Source organism: Abramis brama (assembly GCF_963993115.1).
Source record: "Abramis brama genome assembly, chromosome: 20".
NCBI lineage: Eukaryota > Metazoa > Chordata > Actinopteri > Cypriniformes > Leuciscidae > Abramis > Abramis brama.
The window spans coordinates 21,860,189-21,877,355 of record NC_139982.1 but is presented as its reverse complement, the minus strand read 5'-3'; the positions used below and the strand labels follow the sequence as shown (position 1 = coordinate 21,877,355).

Below are 17,167 nucleotides of genomic sequence, written 5' to 3'. Positions count from 1 at the left end.
GGCATTTTTAAATGTGTTCATGTTTAAATAATATGGGCAAAGGGTTTTTAGAGAAATGCAGAAGAAGTTAACAAATGTGTGATGTCAAAACCTTAATTTAGCAAAACAATTCCATTCAATTGGGAAAACCCTGTACCCTCAGGACGGTTTTGTGAATTGCAATGGAATTTTATGACTCTTTTTTAATGCATGAGTTATCAGGATGATTTAGTCATAGTTGATAAGCTCTCATTGTGGGTCAAAGTTTTACCAGTAAGAAAGGCACTGCTGTCTTTCAGGCTAAAATACTAGTTTGAGACATCATTTCCAGATGGGAAATGTCACACTATTGATTCTGATCAGGGAACACACTTTAATGGTCAGGTATGTCAGGAAGTCTATGGACTTCTGGAGTTTCAATGGCATTTTCATTGCCCAAGACAACTACAATCATCGGGCATGTTGAACGAGTTAATTACACTCTGAAAACAAGATTGGCAAAATATGGAACGACAGAACAGGGCTAACATGAGTACATGCTCTTCCATTTAGATCCTCATCTCTCTTTATTTGAGACTATGCTGCAAATGTTACATTCTGCTACAGTCAATTCTAATCTAAATATTTTCTACACTGTTTATCTTTGTGGACAATGGGGAATGCAAGGCAGGTTGAGGAAGGTTGGGGAGGTTGGGGAATGCAAGGTTGGGCAGGTTGGGGAATGCAAGGCAGGTATTACCGGGCAGTACAACATATGGAATGTCACTGAGGTGGCTCCAGCCTATAACAGGGGGGAGACGCACCGGTCAGAGACGGCAGAGCGGGCTCTGCCAAGAGAAAGACACGGGCTCGCTGCAGGGAGCCATACCGTGGAAGAATACACATATGGGATCACCGTAGGGATCACAACATATGGACCCAACCTAGCACAGGTTCCACCAGTGCATACGAGTGTTAGGCCTGGCATCGGACGCTCCGCCACGTCCGTTGCCAAAGGGTGTGGAGGAACTCAACAGGGTTCGGCAAAAGAGGAACTCTACTGGAGCAAGAATGGCGCACGTATACAGTCCTTAGGAGGGAAATGGCGCAGCAAGCTGACACTTCGAACAGGGCTTACAGTGTAACTGGCTTATATGCGAAGGGAGCACACGGGAAGCAACCGGCTCAACACGTAGGCTATGGAATAGCGAACGTGTTTGGTATCGCCCAGCCAGCAGCTCTACAAACATCTGTCAGCGAGGCACACTGTGCCAACGCCCAGGAAGCAGCTACACTCCAAGTGGAGTGGGCTCGCAACCCAGGGGGCATGGTGCATCTTGGGAATGACACGCCAAGATGATGGCATCCACTATCCAGTGGGCCAACCTCTGCTTGAAGACAGCCTTTCCCTTCTGCTGGTCTACGTAACAGACAAAGAGCTGGTCTGAGGTCCAGAGGCTTTGCGTTCTGTCCACATATAACCGCAAGGAGCGGACAGGACAGAGAAAGCCAGGGCTGGGTCTGCCTCCTCCGGGGGCAGCGCTTGCAGGCTCACCACCTGGTCCCGAAAGGTAGTGGTAGGAACCTTGGGCACATATCCAGGCCGGGGTCTCAGGATAACGTGAGAGTTACCCAGGCACGATTTGTCGACCGAAAATGCGTGCAGGTCCCCTATCCTCTTAATAGAGGCCAAGCAAGCAGGAGAACTGTTTTTAAAGACAGGACTTTTAACTCAACTGCCTGCAGGGCTCAAAGGGAAGTCTCTGCAGTGCAGTCAGCAACAGAGATAAGTCCCAATAACCAGTAGTTGTAGTTGCCAATACAACTAGCAAGACCTGCTCCTTTTTCTCCCTGACTTTGCACAGTGTCTGTGCAAGAAGGCTCACTGGGGGAAACGCGTACTTGCGGAGGCCCCAGGGCCAGCTGTGTGCCAGCGCCTCCATGCCGAGGGTTTCCTCGGTCAGGGAGTAAAACAACAGGCAATGGGACGAGTCCGGAGAGGCAAACAGATCTATCTATGCGGCCCCAAAGTGGTCCCAGACCAGCTGGACCACCTGGGGATGGAGTCTCCACTCTCCCGTGGCCACAGGCTGTCGTGAGGGCTTGTCTGCAGCACGATTGAGCTGGCCGGGAATATAAGTGGCATGAAGCGACCTCAGAAGCTTCTGACTTCATAGGAGGAGGTGGCGGGCGAGTTGTGACATGAGAGGGAAGCGTAGCCCAACGGTTGCAGTGTTGTCCGTATGGACCAGTACATGCTTGCTGAGCAGCGGCATTTTAAGGCATCTCAAAGCAAGGTGTACTGCTAGCAACTCGAGGCAGTTGATGTGCCAATGCAGTTGGGAGCCCATCCAGATCCCCATTACTGCATGCCCATTATATGTGGCCCCCCAGCCGGTGTTGGTGGACACTTGTTCTAGGGGCACTCTGGCCCAGAGAAACGAAGGTCTGATCATGGGTTGAGGGTTTGGCGGCAGGCCAGGGTGATTGTCACACGGAGCGTGCCGCTCTGCCACGGCCACCTCGGGACTCGGCCGTGAAGCCAGTGCTGAAGCAGTCTCATATGGAGCAAGCCGAGTGGCGTTACTGCGGCTGCGGCTGCCATAAGCCCCAGGAGCCTCTGAAAAAGTTTCAGTGGACCACTGTTCTGCTCTTGACAGTTTACAAGCAGTTCAGCACTGACCGGACACGTTCCTCTGTGAGGCGTGATCGACTGTTGGACCGAGTCCAGCTCCTTACCGGGAAAAGAGATCCTCTGCACGGGGCGAGTTTGCTCTTTTCCCAGTTGACCTGAAGACCCAACTGGCTGTGGAGCAACAAGTTCCTGTGTTCGCAAAACTGCTCTCGAGACTGTGCTAGTATCAGCCAGTCGAGATAGTTGAGGACACGAACACCACGCTCTCTCATGGGAGCAGTGTCCACTTCCGCGAGCTTCGTAAAGATGCGGGGCGACAGGGCTAGCCCGAAGGGTAGGACACTGTACTGATAGGCATGACCCTCGAACGCAAAGCACAGTCATGGCCTGTGTTGTGGAGAATGGAGACATGAAAGTATGGATCCTTCAGGTCGATCGCTGCGAACCAATCTCGGGGACGGATGCGTTTCTGCGTTAGCAACTTGAACAGAAACTTGTGAAGGGCCCGATTCAAGAATCGCAGGTCCAAGATTGGCCGTAACTCACCTCCTCTTGGGTACAATGAAGTTTGGGCTGTAGAAGCCGGTCTTCATATCGGCTGGAGGGACCGGCTCTATCGCATCCTTCGCCAGTAGGACTGCAATGTCCGTGCGCATAACAGGGGCACGTTCACTTAACACCGAAGTGAGCGAACAACGCTGAACTTGGGCGGATGCCGGCCGATTCTGAATCGTATAGTCTAGTCTGACGGCACGGAGGAGCCAGCTGGACCAGTTAGGAAGCACTCTCAGGCTTCTGCAAACCAGGCCAGAGGGACCAGAGGCACCACAGACATACCCGAGGTGGGGCAGCGAGGTGGAGGACAGGGACCCGGCTCAGAAGGCCCGGAGTGGGGTCTGAGTGTGTGGTGCAAAACTTACCTGTCTCTATGGATCGGTGTGCATGAGAAGCCGTTTGACCAGGTCCTCGAACCGCACCCAGCTGCCGGCTGGCAATACAAGAGGGGCTGAGGGGTGCAAGGCTTTACAGGGTCGCACACCGTCAGTCTGGCCCTCTTGGGACCCAGGAACAGAGAAATTTGCTCTTTCTTTGAGAATGTGGGTACCGCTGGAACTCCGGAGAGCCAGCAGTGGAACACAAACACAAACAAAATTAAAGCTGCAAGCAGCATTTATCAGGGTTCAAGCATTTAACGCCTTTAAGCACATAAGCATCAAAAGACATTAAGTTTTATTTAGCAAGCTTTTAACCACTGTTAGCAACTGACTAGTTCGCAAAAGTAGTTTTTTAACATATTCGTGAATATTTAATGAATGGTTTGATTAACAGCAGTGGTTCTTGAGGCAAAGTTGTTCACTATAAGGAGATCTATCAGATGATATGCATATTGTGTGGATGTGTGTAACACCACGTTGATAACAGAGTCGTAAAACTTGTTAGCGCCAACTAGTGGCCGATTTCTTTCAAAATTCTTACAGGGCCATGCGTCGAACATGCCCATCAAGTTTCATTCCGATCTGCCTCCCTTAACCTTGTTTAATAGGTGCTCAAACTTCATTGGCCGATGGCGGCATTGTTTTTTGAGATACGCCAATGTCCTCATAGACATACATGGCACCTTGGACCAAGACACTGCATACCCATTTTCAAGTCAATCGGACTAACTGTCAGGTGGTCATAGCCCTTTTTATATTTTTTCCCATATTATAACGCCACCTAGAGCTCAATTGTCGTGATTTTTTTTCTGTAACCTCAGACTGAACTCATACATATGTGTAACGAGTTTAGTAAAGATATCTCATATACTTCTCGAGTTATAGCCATTTTAGTAAAATAGGCTCCTCCCACAGCATTGATCTTGCGCCCTTTAGCGACTGTGAATCGAAACTTCATCTTTTTTTGATAATTATTGATATTCAGACTCCAGAGAACATTTCTGCACTGGTTTAGTTCCGATCGGGCGAAAAACCTAGGACTAGTTAGCAAAAGTTTGACAAAATTCAAAATGGTGGAAAATTGATCATGGCGGAAATTAAATTGGATATACGTTTTGTTCGCCATGAGGTCTGGATTCTTGTGATATAAGACACTTGAGTCTATGACTCAATGAAATAATGGATAGGAAATCAAATCAAATTCCTTTTATTGATGCAGGTGACTCATTTTTAACTTTTTAAACCATATGAAATTGGAAATTATTTTAATGAATTTTTCATAAAGTTGATAAATTAAGAGAAATATTGTTTGGCAGGACCAGTTTGCCACATTTTTAATATCAGTATTGAAAAAGGGATTTTTCCTTTAGCTTGGAAAGATGCATAGGTTATTCATCTACAGAAAAATGCAGCACTGGGTTTTAATAGTCGACCAATAAGTTTGTATTGAAACTGATAGTTTGTGAGCAAATTCATTTATTCTTTAAGGAGAGTAATTTGCTCTCTAATTTTCAGCATTGATATTGAGAGAGCATAGATTGATGACAATAACTTAGGAGCAGTATTGTTAGATTTTAGCTGAGCTTTTGATGTACTGGATTATAAATTATTGCTGGATAAACTGAAATGTTCTCATTTCTCATACTGTAACTGTCTAATTGGACAATGTGTATTTTATAATGGAAGTTATTCAGATGTGAAAGAGTTGCAATGTGGTGTGCCTCAAGGAAGACCAATGATCTTCCTCGTTTTAAAGTGTGTGGACAGTCATGTATGCAGATGATAAAACATATTTACCTGCAGCATCAATTAAGCAGTTGTCTACTGCTTTGCATGAGGAAATTTTACCTCATCCAAAGAAAACTTTTTACCACTACACTGTGTAGCATGTAGCACGCAACGTGACTTGACGTGCTACACCCAGTTATAATATTCGGTAGGGCCTAATTAAATCAGAAGCAAGGAATGTCTACTGGAGGTACTGTAGGAAATGGTGCAACAGGTGAGCAAATAGTTGACACAATTTTGTTCTGATTCAAAGAGAAAATTATATTGATAAATGAAAAAGTTCTCTTCGTAGTTTGTTTCAGAAAGATGTGTGACAAATATGAACAATAGATAGTTAGTAAATCAAAACAGACATCATCGTCTCGTTTCTTTTAGGATGAATGATTCAACAGCCTAAAAGCTTCGATTCAATTAGGTGAAGTTCCACAGTTTTCATACAATTTGTGAAGAAAAAAAAATCAAAACCAATACTGTGTCTGTTTCTTTCATCTTGACCCAAATAACTTACAATAATAAAACAAAGTAATACATTCTATTAGGACTGTCGCGAAAACCGCAATCATGTAGTACCGATTAGCTGATTAGCCAACTGCAGAGGAATGCAAGTAACCGCAGCAGCCGCGATATTTGCGTGTTTTCATAAGGTTATAGACAGAGAATGTTCCACTCTCAGTAAACTTCCGGCTTCTGAACTGGTTGCAGTTCCACTCTGGTTCCATATGAGGGCGCTCACGGGACGAGTGCAAAATGAATTGAGGTCTATGGCACTATACCCATCAAAAACCACTTTTCTTAGGATATAATTTTTTGTCTAGAAATTTGAATGTTGTATTCGAAAGGAGATGCAAAGAAATTACACATTGCTGGGTGTTAGATTTTTTAGAGTCACTTATTTGCTTTAAAAAGTATTTTAAAATGTCAGTGACGTCATACACATCGTACGACCAGAGATACTGCTTTACGGCAATTCTTCAGTCACTTTGGTGCTTTCGCGCTCTGCACTTTCTTTTCTCTCGGGGCATCGACAACACAGGTTTTTGTTTTGTTTGTTTCTGGTCCCGCTTCGGATGCCACGATGCCATCAAGCGGTATCTCTGGTCGTAATCAGTCCTTCACTGACCAATCAGCGTTCATTAGCAGAATGCTAGCGTGATTTCTCAACGGCAATCGGGTGAAAGAGACAAATTTAGCCATCTAGCTCCATAGACTCCCATTCATTTTGCACTCATGGGCGATCGCCCCCAGTGGAACTCTGGTGGAACTACAACCAAAATTCGGTACAATAGGACTTAATAGGGAGTGGCCAGGCTCTCCGTAGACGGGCTCTGCTATAGACCTTATGCGCAAGAGAAATGAGGGTGCCGCCATCTTTAGAATATTGTCTTTTAACTTCCGTTTTTGCGGTCGCTCTGTATATTTCTATGGCGCTGCTGTCCAGGAGTAATTAGCTTTTGAAGTGGATTTACTTAGTGTAAAGTTAACGAAAGTTATCACGAGGACTGTAATGTTTAACTTCTTTTTCTTTAAAGGTAAAAATATTTGTTAGAACTGATAAGATAGAAAACATAGGATGTTTGTGAAAACATAGAACATTATATGATTGGGCTCCTGTTAAAAACTAGATGTACCGCATGCCGGTACAAAATATGACCGCCGCTCAGGCCTGCACTGGCTTTCCACAAAAATAAATGACGTGGAGCAATTTGGCTGTATTGCGTGTTTATGTATATACCTAAAAAAAGTAGTAGTATGTGCATGTCTGTCTGTGTGTGTGTGTATGTGTGTGTGTTTGTGTATGTATGTGTCTGTGTGTGTGTGTGTCTGTGCGTGTATGTATGCGTGCGTACATGTGTGTGCGCGTGTGTGTTTGTGTGTGTGTGTCTGTGCGTGTGGATGTCAGTGTGTGTGCATGCTTGTGTTTGTTTGTATTCCTGCATGTGTGTGTGTGACAGTATCATCCTAAACCAGAAACCCTTCGCTCAACAGCACCATCTACAGGCCAATGAGTGTACAGTCACTAAATGTGCACATAAATGAATTTATTTTATACCCCCCCATGGATGAAATTCTACGAAACTTAGCATACCCCCAGAGGATGTCAAGTTAATCATACACATGAAATATGGTGCAGTTCTGAACATCTCAACTGAAGATAGGGGCGATTAAAGCAGAATAATATTGCATTTTCATTTTTTATGGGAAGGGGCGCAAATCACAAATGAGTGATTATGGGCTAGGTTGATGTGGGCCCTTAAGACCAACATACCATAAAAATTTCTTCATCCTCGGTGCCACGGTTCAGGTAGTTATTTAGGAAAAACTGCATTTTTTGGGTTTGGGGGGGCCCAGCGCGGGGGGGAGTGGCCCCCGGGGACCAAACGAAATTTTTCCGTAAAAGTCTAGTGGGGCTACATGCCCACCAAATTTCATGTTCCCCGGTGTTTCGGTGTCCCTGGTATCGTTGACGAAAAAGTCAGTAGATGACAAAAAAAAAAAAAAAAAAAAACTTTGACAATCCCTATATGACCGCTTTCGCTAGCTATGCTAGCGGCGGTCATAATAAACGCCTGTTTCAAACTTTTGGATCCTTTAGAGGAATTTAAAGATCAGCAGGAAAGGCTTGATGCCCATTTTACTCTTATATGACTAGTTTTTCTAGTGTTTAGGAATAAAAACATCTGACCTGCTTCCTGTTCATTATATCATTATTCTGATTAATGGGTTTCACCCAACAGGCATCATATGGAAATGTGGGCGATCATGTGTTGATGCGTCTGGATGATGTCACAATATTGCATGAATTCAAAACAAATTATTTTTGCCTTTTGGTTTAATAAATGTATGGCGTTTTTATAATGCCATATAAATGCTATTTGGACTGGGGAGGAAGTTTTGAGTTCTTTTACTGCAAAAGATTAATAAAAAATCTAATTGAATTGATTAGCTAATAAGTTTTTCCATATTATGGCCAATAAATGGTCTATTAAAATTAAATGCTCTTTTGTATAAATAAATTAATAAATAAAACACTAAAAACTAAAATAAATCATTAATAAAGTGGATTTAAGCATCACAACATTATAATGTAAAGTATGAAAAAAATGGATATTCATTTTGAGATATGCTAAAGATTACATTTAACAGTGTCATTAAATTTAGTGTTTTTAAGGATGACATTTAAGAGAGCATTTAGATGATGACAAATATAATCTAAATGTAAAAATAGAGGAAATCAGCATGCACAATTAAATATCCAATAATAACCGATACTGATAAATTACAAAAACAACTCTAATAACGGCTGATAAATTATATGGTACAGATATATCAGTGTCCAGAAGCATTTTAGGATTGAACAGCATATTCTTTATATTTGATAATGTATATCAAAGCAACATCCATAAGATGGTGATTCTTTATGTTGTTTTTATTAACACTCTTTTATACACTTCGACACAAAAGAAATATTGTTGTATGTTTAATATGGATTATTCTTGGTGTGCTCCATGATGGCCAACAGGGCCAGCCAGGTCTCCTCAGCAGTCGGGACGATCTGATTGGCTGGCAGGATGAAACCATAGCGACCAGTGTCTCTCAGCTCAAAGGTGTAGGAGTACTTGATGCCCTGATCGTAAGTCCAGTCAATAGAGCCTCCACTGGCTTGGTCTGAGAACAAAACAGAGATTGTTAGCAGGGTAATTGTGATGCAAAACTTTAATAATATTCACTTAATATTACTTACAGATGGTGGTAATGATGCTTCCATATCTGTAGTAAGTGTTATACAATGACCGCAGCTTAGTAACGGCCTTCCTGGCAAGCTTATGCTGAAGAGACAATACAGAATTAATTTTAAATGTTTTTAAATAAATCTAGAACAGTATGTTTCCACATGCATACCAGTTCAGCCTGGTCCTTGGCAGGAGTGCTCTTGTATCCGTATGGATACAGGAGAAACTGGGAATAGCTGTGGATGGACACAAAGGCCTTGAGGTTGCCGTGTGATTTCACAAAGTCCACAATGGCCTTGACCTCTGGCTCAGAATGAGCTCTGGGTCCACGGTAAGTCTGAAAGCATGGGTCACTGCTGGATCCAGGACCTATAGATGAAAAACAGACAATTACAAGAAAGTATTACATAGTATAAATCTTTAGAGCCCCTTAAAAGTTACAAGTAACACTTTATTTCAATAGTACACTTGAGAAATTCTACTAACTATAAGTAACTTTGGAGCCAACTACATACCAGTCATTAGAGTATTAGTAGACTGTCTGCTTAATATCTGCTAAAACTTTATTTTGTTGGTCCCCCAACAGACATTCTAATGACTATAAGTAATTTTTCAAATACATGTCAACTTATTCTACTAACCCTAACCTAACAGTCTACGTATGCTCTAATGAGAGTTAGTTGACATGTAGTTGCAAAGTTACTTATAGTTAGTAGAATGTCTAAAGTGGATTATTGAAATAAAGTGTAACCAAGTTACATTTTAAGGTTTGTCTGCTTCAGTGGTCTACCAGCACCCGTCAATGTCAAAATAATTGAGATGGCCAAACAAATTAAAGAAGGAAGGCAGACCCCCCACCTGTCCCAAGACATGGGCCTTAAAGTACAATTTCAATGATGAAAGCATCTCACCTCCAAAGCCAGCGTCCCAGTTTCTGTTGGGATCAACTCCAACACAGCTGGAGCCAGGGTTCGGCTTTCTGGTTTTACGCCACATGCGGTCCTTAAACAAACAGATTCGCAATTGAAAAGCAGTCAGTTGGGATTTATTTATAGTTCTGAATTGAATGTGCATTTGAAGTCTTCCAGGCATCAGACTCTAAAACTCACACTGCTGTGGGTGTAGGCGAAACCATCAGGGTTGGTGACGATCTCCAAGAAGACATCATATTTGTTAAGGATGTCGGTGAAGATGGGGTCACGTCTGTAGTCGGTCACAATCTTCACAAGACAAAACACATGGGTATATGTGCTTAAGTCAATTCCTGTTCCACCAATGAATCAAGCATGTTTGTATTTGCTAACTCAAGAATAAATAGCTTTACCTTCTTGGCAAACCAGATTCCGCTGGCCTGGGTGACCCATTCTCTGGAGTGGATGCCAGTGTCGATCCAGATACCTGGACGGTTCGCTCCAGTGCTGAACTGTGTGAAAAGACATGATCACAATGGAGAAAAGTGTGATTATATTACACATACGACATACTATATTTAAATATACATTTGGAAAAGTATGAGACTCAAAATCTCTTTTGAAGCTGAATAATGTAAATGTGTTGGTGTCATTCATAGGTTAAACTTTCTTGTAAGCAATGTGCTTTAGGAGCGCTATGAAAATTCCTTTGTTTTGAGCAAAACATTTAATTCTACACAACACTGACTCAGCCAGTGGCTTGAGTTGTGGTTGGGGCTATATGTGCATTCACGCCATAACTTGTAAGCTGGGAATTTTCTGAGAGCTCCTAATTGTACCACGTGACCACTGTACCATCTGACCACTGCAGATTCATTTAGGCCAGGGGTGTCCAATCCGGCTCCTGGAGGGCCACTGTCCTGCAGAGTTCAGCTCCAACCCCAATTAAACATACTGAACCAGCTAATCTTACTAGGTATACTAGAAAACTTCCTGGCAGCTGTGTTAAGGCAAGTTGAAGCTAAACTCTGCAGGACAGTGGCCCTCCAGGACCGAGTTAGGACACCACTGATTTAGGCATTGATAGTGTTACCAAAGATATGCATAATTCTGACGACATAAACAGCTCAGAGTAGGACTTCACCTGTCGTCATAAAAGCTGCTTTTTGTTTAGGTTTCCAATAACGTGCATTTGGTAACGCAAAACCACGCGTGTTTGATAGTTGTACTGTTATCATTTAAATGCGTGGAGCGCGTCTTGGGTTTCTCAAACATCATCTCTGCGTGCTTTGAGTTCCGGACCGGTTGCTTATAACGTTTATCTGGGAACGCATTGTGCACCATTTCACAAAATTCGTAACGCAACTCATTTGTAAATCTACGCCAACACAGGAGAATACATACATATGTTTCTGAATATGCGAATTGTTGTTCATCGCGATTTCAAAATAAAAGTTTAACCCTTGCACTGAGTTTGCATGTTTTGATGTGCACATTCTTGTTCAAGAAATTACTATACAGCGGCTGTTGCATTTCTACCCTACAGAAGTGACCAAATATTAAAGTTAAGTTGAGATTTGAATTAAGTTGAGTCATTTTAAAGGCTGTTGTTCACTTGGAGCTATTTTTATTAGCACAATTTTTTATCCGATTAACAATGGAATAGAATACTCGATTACTAAAATAATCGATAGCTAGCCCTAAAATAGATAACATAATTAGTAATGAGGAAAGTGAAGAAAAATGCTAAATAAAACTTTCAAACAAAAGCTCTCAAACTTCTGGTTACAAATAATAAGCACATATGGGCAAGTTAATCTAAAAACGTAATGTAGTGACTAAGACAAATCAAATACACAATTATTTGTTATATTTAAATAATCTTTAAAACCCTTCAACCAACTACAAAACGAGACACCAAGGTATCTGTAGACAACCATCGAAGAACAACTAACCCCAAGAAATGAAAGCCATTTACGATCAGAAGGAATGTGAACAAATTAACTCTCCATTTCCTTTTTGAAACACACATAATGCCTATAAAAAAGGACTCTTCCCCACCCATTCATAGTAAACCTTCTATGAAAGAACATGGATATCTCCAGAACATTGTGTGTATGATTAATTACTGCCTTATATAGTGTATTTTGTACTGTATACTGTTTTATGCATGCTTTATGACAGAACCACTATATGTAACCTCAGCTATACCATGCTTCCTATCAAAATAATCCTTATGTAATGCCCTACACATTGGTAGGCCTATACATTTCTTTGCGTATTCTGGTTGCTGTTTGTGTGGGGCCTCACCCGACCCCAGAGCCGGTGCGCTCAACAGATTAAGCTATGTGTAACTTCCTCAACAGTAACAGAGTCAGACTATTTCAAAGGTCCTACAACAGTCTACAACAGCATAAGAATCAAAACCCGCAACGACACTGACCAAGCAAATAAATATAGTAAACAATAGGATTATAACGACAAATAATTTCCAGGTTTTTTGCCAAACAATTTCGGTTTATTATGTATTAATTAGTAATGCATTACACTTAACACTGCACATATATAATTATTTATCATGGCATACCTTCAGGACGTTCAAGGGGCGTTTCTCATAGCTCTTACCAATCACAATTTTGCTGACCAGATTACTGTTTTCTGCCACAAGCATGTCCATAAAAGAGTAAATCTGCAAACAGCATGGTGAAGATCAAATGACTGTAGATTTTGTGTGTAAAATTGTTTAAAAGATACAACAGGTAATGAAATTCTGAAAAACATTAGAAACACACTGAAACACACTCACAGAGTTCAGGTCATGGTAGGTGGAGTAGACAAAGTCATCGGTACTTCTTGGAAAGGCTTTATATTTCACCATCTCACGCTTTTCATCTTCCAGCAAATTCTTATGGTGCAAGAAGAATAGTGTCAACAAGAAAGAAAAATTAATATGACAAAAGGTTTATTGTGGAGAAACCTATGGTTTCCCAATCTGGGGTTTGTGAGGGAAATGCAGGGGGTTCAATTGGTGATAAGCTAATAATAAATAAAAATGTAAAATTAAAATAATTTTTAAATAAAAACTTCAAACTTCAAGAAAAAAATATTTGTTTACCTGCATGTCATGTGACCATTTACAAATATAAGAGAACATGTGAATGTGTTGTTGCTAAAGTATTAAAATATCAACTTAATATCTCACAGGCCTGGTATTTTATTCTAAAATATTTTAAGTTTACTCAAAAAAAAATATTTGGGAACCCCTGGTGTAACCAATGAATGGGTGTTGTATTATTGTTTATCATCTAAAATATTAAAATCATAATCAAAAAGGTTAATTAGTTAAAGATAATATTAGTTTTTTTCCCCCAGTAATATTCCCACCTGGACATCCATAATCATGACGTGATACTGGATCTGATTGTATGCCAGGAACTCCCTGACAGCCTGGAGGCTGTGAAAGGGAACACGAACATCCACAGGCAGGGACTCATGAACGGGCTCCATCCAGAAGTCCAGCTGAACACAGAAGGAAACAAGGAAATCTGATGTTCACAGTTTCCTAGTTTAAATACCAAATGCATATGAAAAAAACAACAAAAAAAGTAAATCTCTGGTCTTGATGTGAGACTAACCTCAAGATGCCCCTGTTCAGAAAGTTCCTTCAGGAGAGAGATTTGTGCCTCATCTTGTGCGGTGATCCGAAGAACCTGGTCTCTGACATCATCAACACCATATGTTTAATTATGTTGTTAGACATGAAATGTGGCATTATTTTAATTTTTATTATATGCCCCTATAGTGACTCACCTCTCGAAAGTCTTTTTGGCAAAAACAGCCACAAACAGAGCAGCTAAAAATAGTAATCTGTTCATCTTCTTACATAAAGTAGAGCTATCAACATTAAAAATCACACTTTATATTCTGTCTCTGTAGCTTTGACCATGTTGACCCTCCTCTTAACACTCAGCCACAGCTTCCTCCTGAGACTCTTAAAGGGATACTCCACTTTTTTTGGAAATAGGCTCATTTTACAACTTCCCCAGAGTTAAACAGTTGAGTCTTACCATTTTCGAATCCATTCAGCCGAACTCCGGGTCTGGCGGTACCACTTTTAGCATAGCTTAGCATAGATCATTGAATCGGACAGGACCATTAGCATCAAAATGACCAAAGAGTTTCGATATTTTTCCTATTTAAAACATGACTCTTCTGTAGTTACATCGTGTACTAAGACCGACGGAAAATGAAAAGTTGTGATTTTCTAGGCTGATATGGCTAGGAACTATTTTCAGGCGCTGTGTCATATCATTACGCCTGCTGGACTCATGGTACGGCAGCAAAGTTTCTTAATTATTACGCAGGAATGAGAGTATAGTTCCTAGCCATATCAGCCTAGAAAATCGCAACTTTACATTTTCCGTCGGTCTTAGTACACGCTGTAACTACAGAAGAGTCAAGTTTTAAATAGGAAAAATATCGAAACTCTTTGGTCATTTTGATGCTAATGGTCCTGTCCGATTCAATGATCTATGCTAAGCTATGCTAAAAGTGGTACCGCCAGACCCGGAGTTCGGCTGAATGGATTCAAAAACGGTAAGACTCAACTGTTTAACTCTGGGGGAGTTGTAAAATGAGCCTATTTCCAAAAAAAAGTGGAGTATCCCTTTAAAGGGATAGTTCACCCAAAAATTTTAATTCTGTTATAATTTCCTCACCCGCCTCAAGTTGTTTTCCGAAATTGTATGAATTTACATTGTGTCATTATTTATTTAACAAAAATAAAGCCAAAAGGCAAAAGCCATGGGTGACAAACTACCCAGGCAGCAACATAGTGTCGGCCCAGATCTGGCCCAGATCTGGTACACATGATGGATTCCACACGGCCCAGATGTAAGAACACCCTATGATTCAATTGCTTGTAGAGCCACTTTTAGCAGCAATAGGTTGAAGAAATCATTTTCTGTATGACAGTATCAGTCTCTCGCATCGTTCTGGAGGAATTTTGGCCAACGTTGGGCCAATTTTACAACGTTGCTTCAGTTCATTGAGGTTTGTGGGCATCCATTTATGCACAGCTCTCTTTAGGTTCTGCCACAGCATTTTAATCGACTTGAGTTCTGGACTTTGACTTGGCAAGTGCAACACCTTCATTCTCTTCTTTTTCAGCCATTCTGTTGTAGATTTGTTGATGTGTTTGAGATCATAATTGTCTCACAGTTGACTCTAGAATCCTTTGGTATACTTCACTTCCCATTTATTTTTATAGCGCTTTTCACAATACATATCGTTTCCAAGCAGCTTTACAGAAAATGCATGCATCTTCATTTAGAGTGATCTGTCATCAGAGGTGACTGTGTCCACACAGTCAAAGTGATACAAAGTTTTACAATACAATACAAATATTACAATACAAAGTTATGCATTTCAGAAATGTACATATACAAATCATGAAGTTAGCAAACAATGTATTAATTTAAGGCAGAAACAATGAGCTTATTGAGGCGATGAATACATGGTATACAGTATAGGAGTTCATGGTCGGCTCAATGACTGCAAGGTGCAGGTCAGCACTTCAACAGACACAGGTTCACGATAAGGTGGACGAGCGCAAGGCACGTTCTCTGCGAGACGTTCTAACCATAATGGTTCTGATAGCGTACTGGTTCTATCACTGACGGACGCTTGAACATGTTAAACATATCTAATAATTTCTGTAATACATTTTAATTTAAATAAATGCAATTTTGCATATTACATTTAAATTTAAATATTGCTATCCATATGCTTCCATAGAGTAGAACTAGCTAGAGACATCTTTTATGTACTGGCTCACTGGCTGTGACCTTGTATTTGAGGTGGTAATGGGAAGGGAAGCCGGCTGCTGTGGTTCCCACAATACTGTACAATACTAATGCTGGAGTGAGAGGAATGCAGCTGTTTTTCCTAAATGTTACTTATAGCAACATAAGCTAGTAAATGTAATCAATATACCTCAGTTGACTAGTAAATGTAATCAATATGCCTCACCTGGTATTGCCTGAAATCAGAGAGATCGTAAAAACAAGACCAAATCAACGAGTCATGGGTCCTTTGGGGCAAATATGCTAAATTATTGGTGTAGTCCTTTCTTATATAATAATAAATGAATACATTATTATTTTTTTGAATATATTTTATATATGTTTTTAATAATTATTGTTCATTAGATGAGTTACAGCAAAGAAAGCATTATAGACCATTTGAATATTATATTAATATAGAATATTATTGGGGAACTGGTTATATTTGAACGAAGCAGATAAACAAGAATGTGGCAATGACATTTACACAACTTATTATTGTTATTTTTTTATATAATATTATTGCTATATATATATATTGATTACAGCTGTGTGTGTGTGTGTGTGTGTGTGTGTGTGTGTGTACTTTGTTTGAATGGAGCAGATGGTCAGAACAGTTGCATTTATACCAAAACTTATCAGATATTACTATATAGGTCAAGATAACCAATCCATGGTAATCATTTACTTCTTGAGTTTTCTTATCTGAACCACCTCAATTCATATCCTGACAGGAGAGGCACACCTAAATGTTAAATAAGTCACATACACTCACCCTTCATAATATTACTACTTTAGACACAGATAGCAGTGGTACAATTAGTCACAATTACAACCTATTTCTTCATTCTTACCTCATAAAATGAAATAAGCAGGTATAGAATGGTTATAGAAAACCATCAAAAACATTAAGCTTATGCATTTAGATCTCTGCAAAACAGGATTTTGCTTTGTGAAATAGAAGAGCAGGAAACACTTCTACCGAGGATAGTTTTGACGTTATGACATAAGCTCAGACAGGCCTGCTGCTTTGGTTCTCACAACTTTGTGTAACACAAAGATGAATGAGAACAATGCAGCTGTTTAAATCTTTATTTTTAGGGATTACAGTGCGATTTAGTTAATACACAGACTTCTCATGAAAAACATGATTGGTTGATTTATTTAATTTATTGATTTAAATACACTATTCACTTCAGTTTGCTTAAAGAAATAGCTTTTGTCTATGTGAGGATTTGTTGTGGCGGCAGCTTATTGGTTGAAGATCTGTCTGCAAAAACACGTTTAATCTGGTCGATGAAACCGAGCTAATGAAAGGAATGACACCCAATTACACCCAAGATAAGACACGAAACACACTTAGTTG

The 17,167-nt window shown here is 40.6% G+C and overlaps 1 protein-coding gene across 1 annotated transcript; it reads right to left on the bottom strand.

The window, feature by feature from the left end:
• Nucleotides 1–8,725: 8,725 nt before the first annotated feature.
• Nucleotides 8,726–13,929, bottom strand: LOC311070806 (carboxypeptidase A1-like). The gene is made up of 11 exons (XM_084094868.1): nt 13,769–13,929; nt 13,594–13,675; nt 13,343–13,477; nt 12,765–12,863; nt 12,546–12,647; nt 10,372–10,470; nt 10,157–10,267; nt 9,959–10,049; nt 9,217–9,416; nt 9,059–9,143; nt 8,726–8,982 (listed from the first exon to the last, which is right to left on the bottom strand). The coding sequence occupies exons 1-11, from the start codon at nt 13,831–13,833 to the stop codon at nt 8,795–8,797; spliced, it is 1,257 nt and encodes a 418-aa protein (XP_083950994.1). The 5' UTR covers nt 13,834–13,929; the 3' UTR covers nt 8,726–8,794.
• Nucleotides 13,930–17,167: the final 3,238 nt, after the last annotated feature.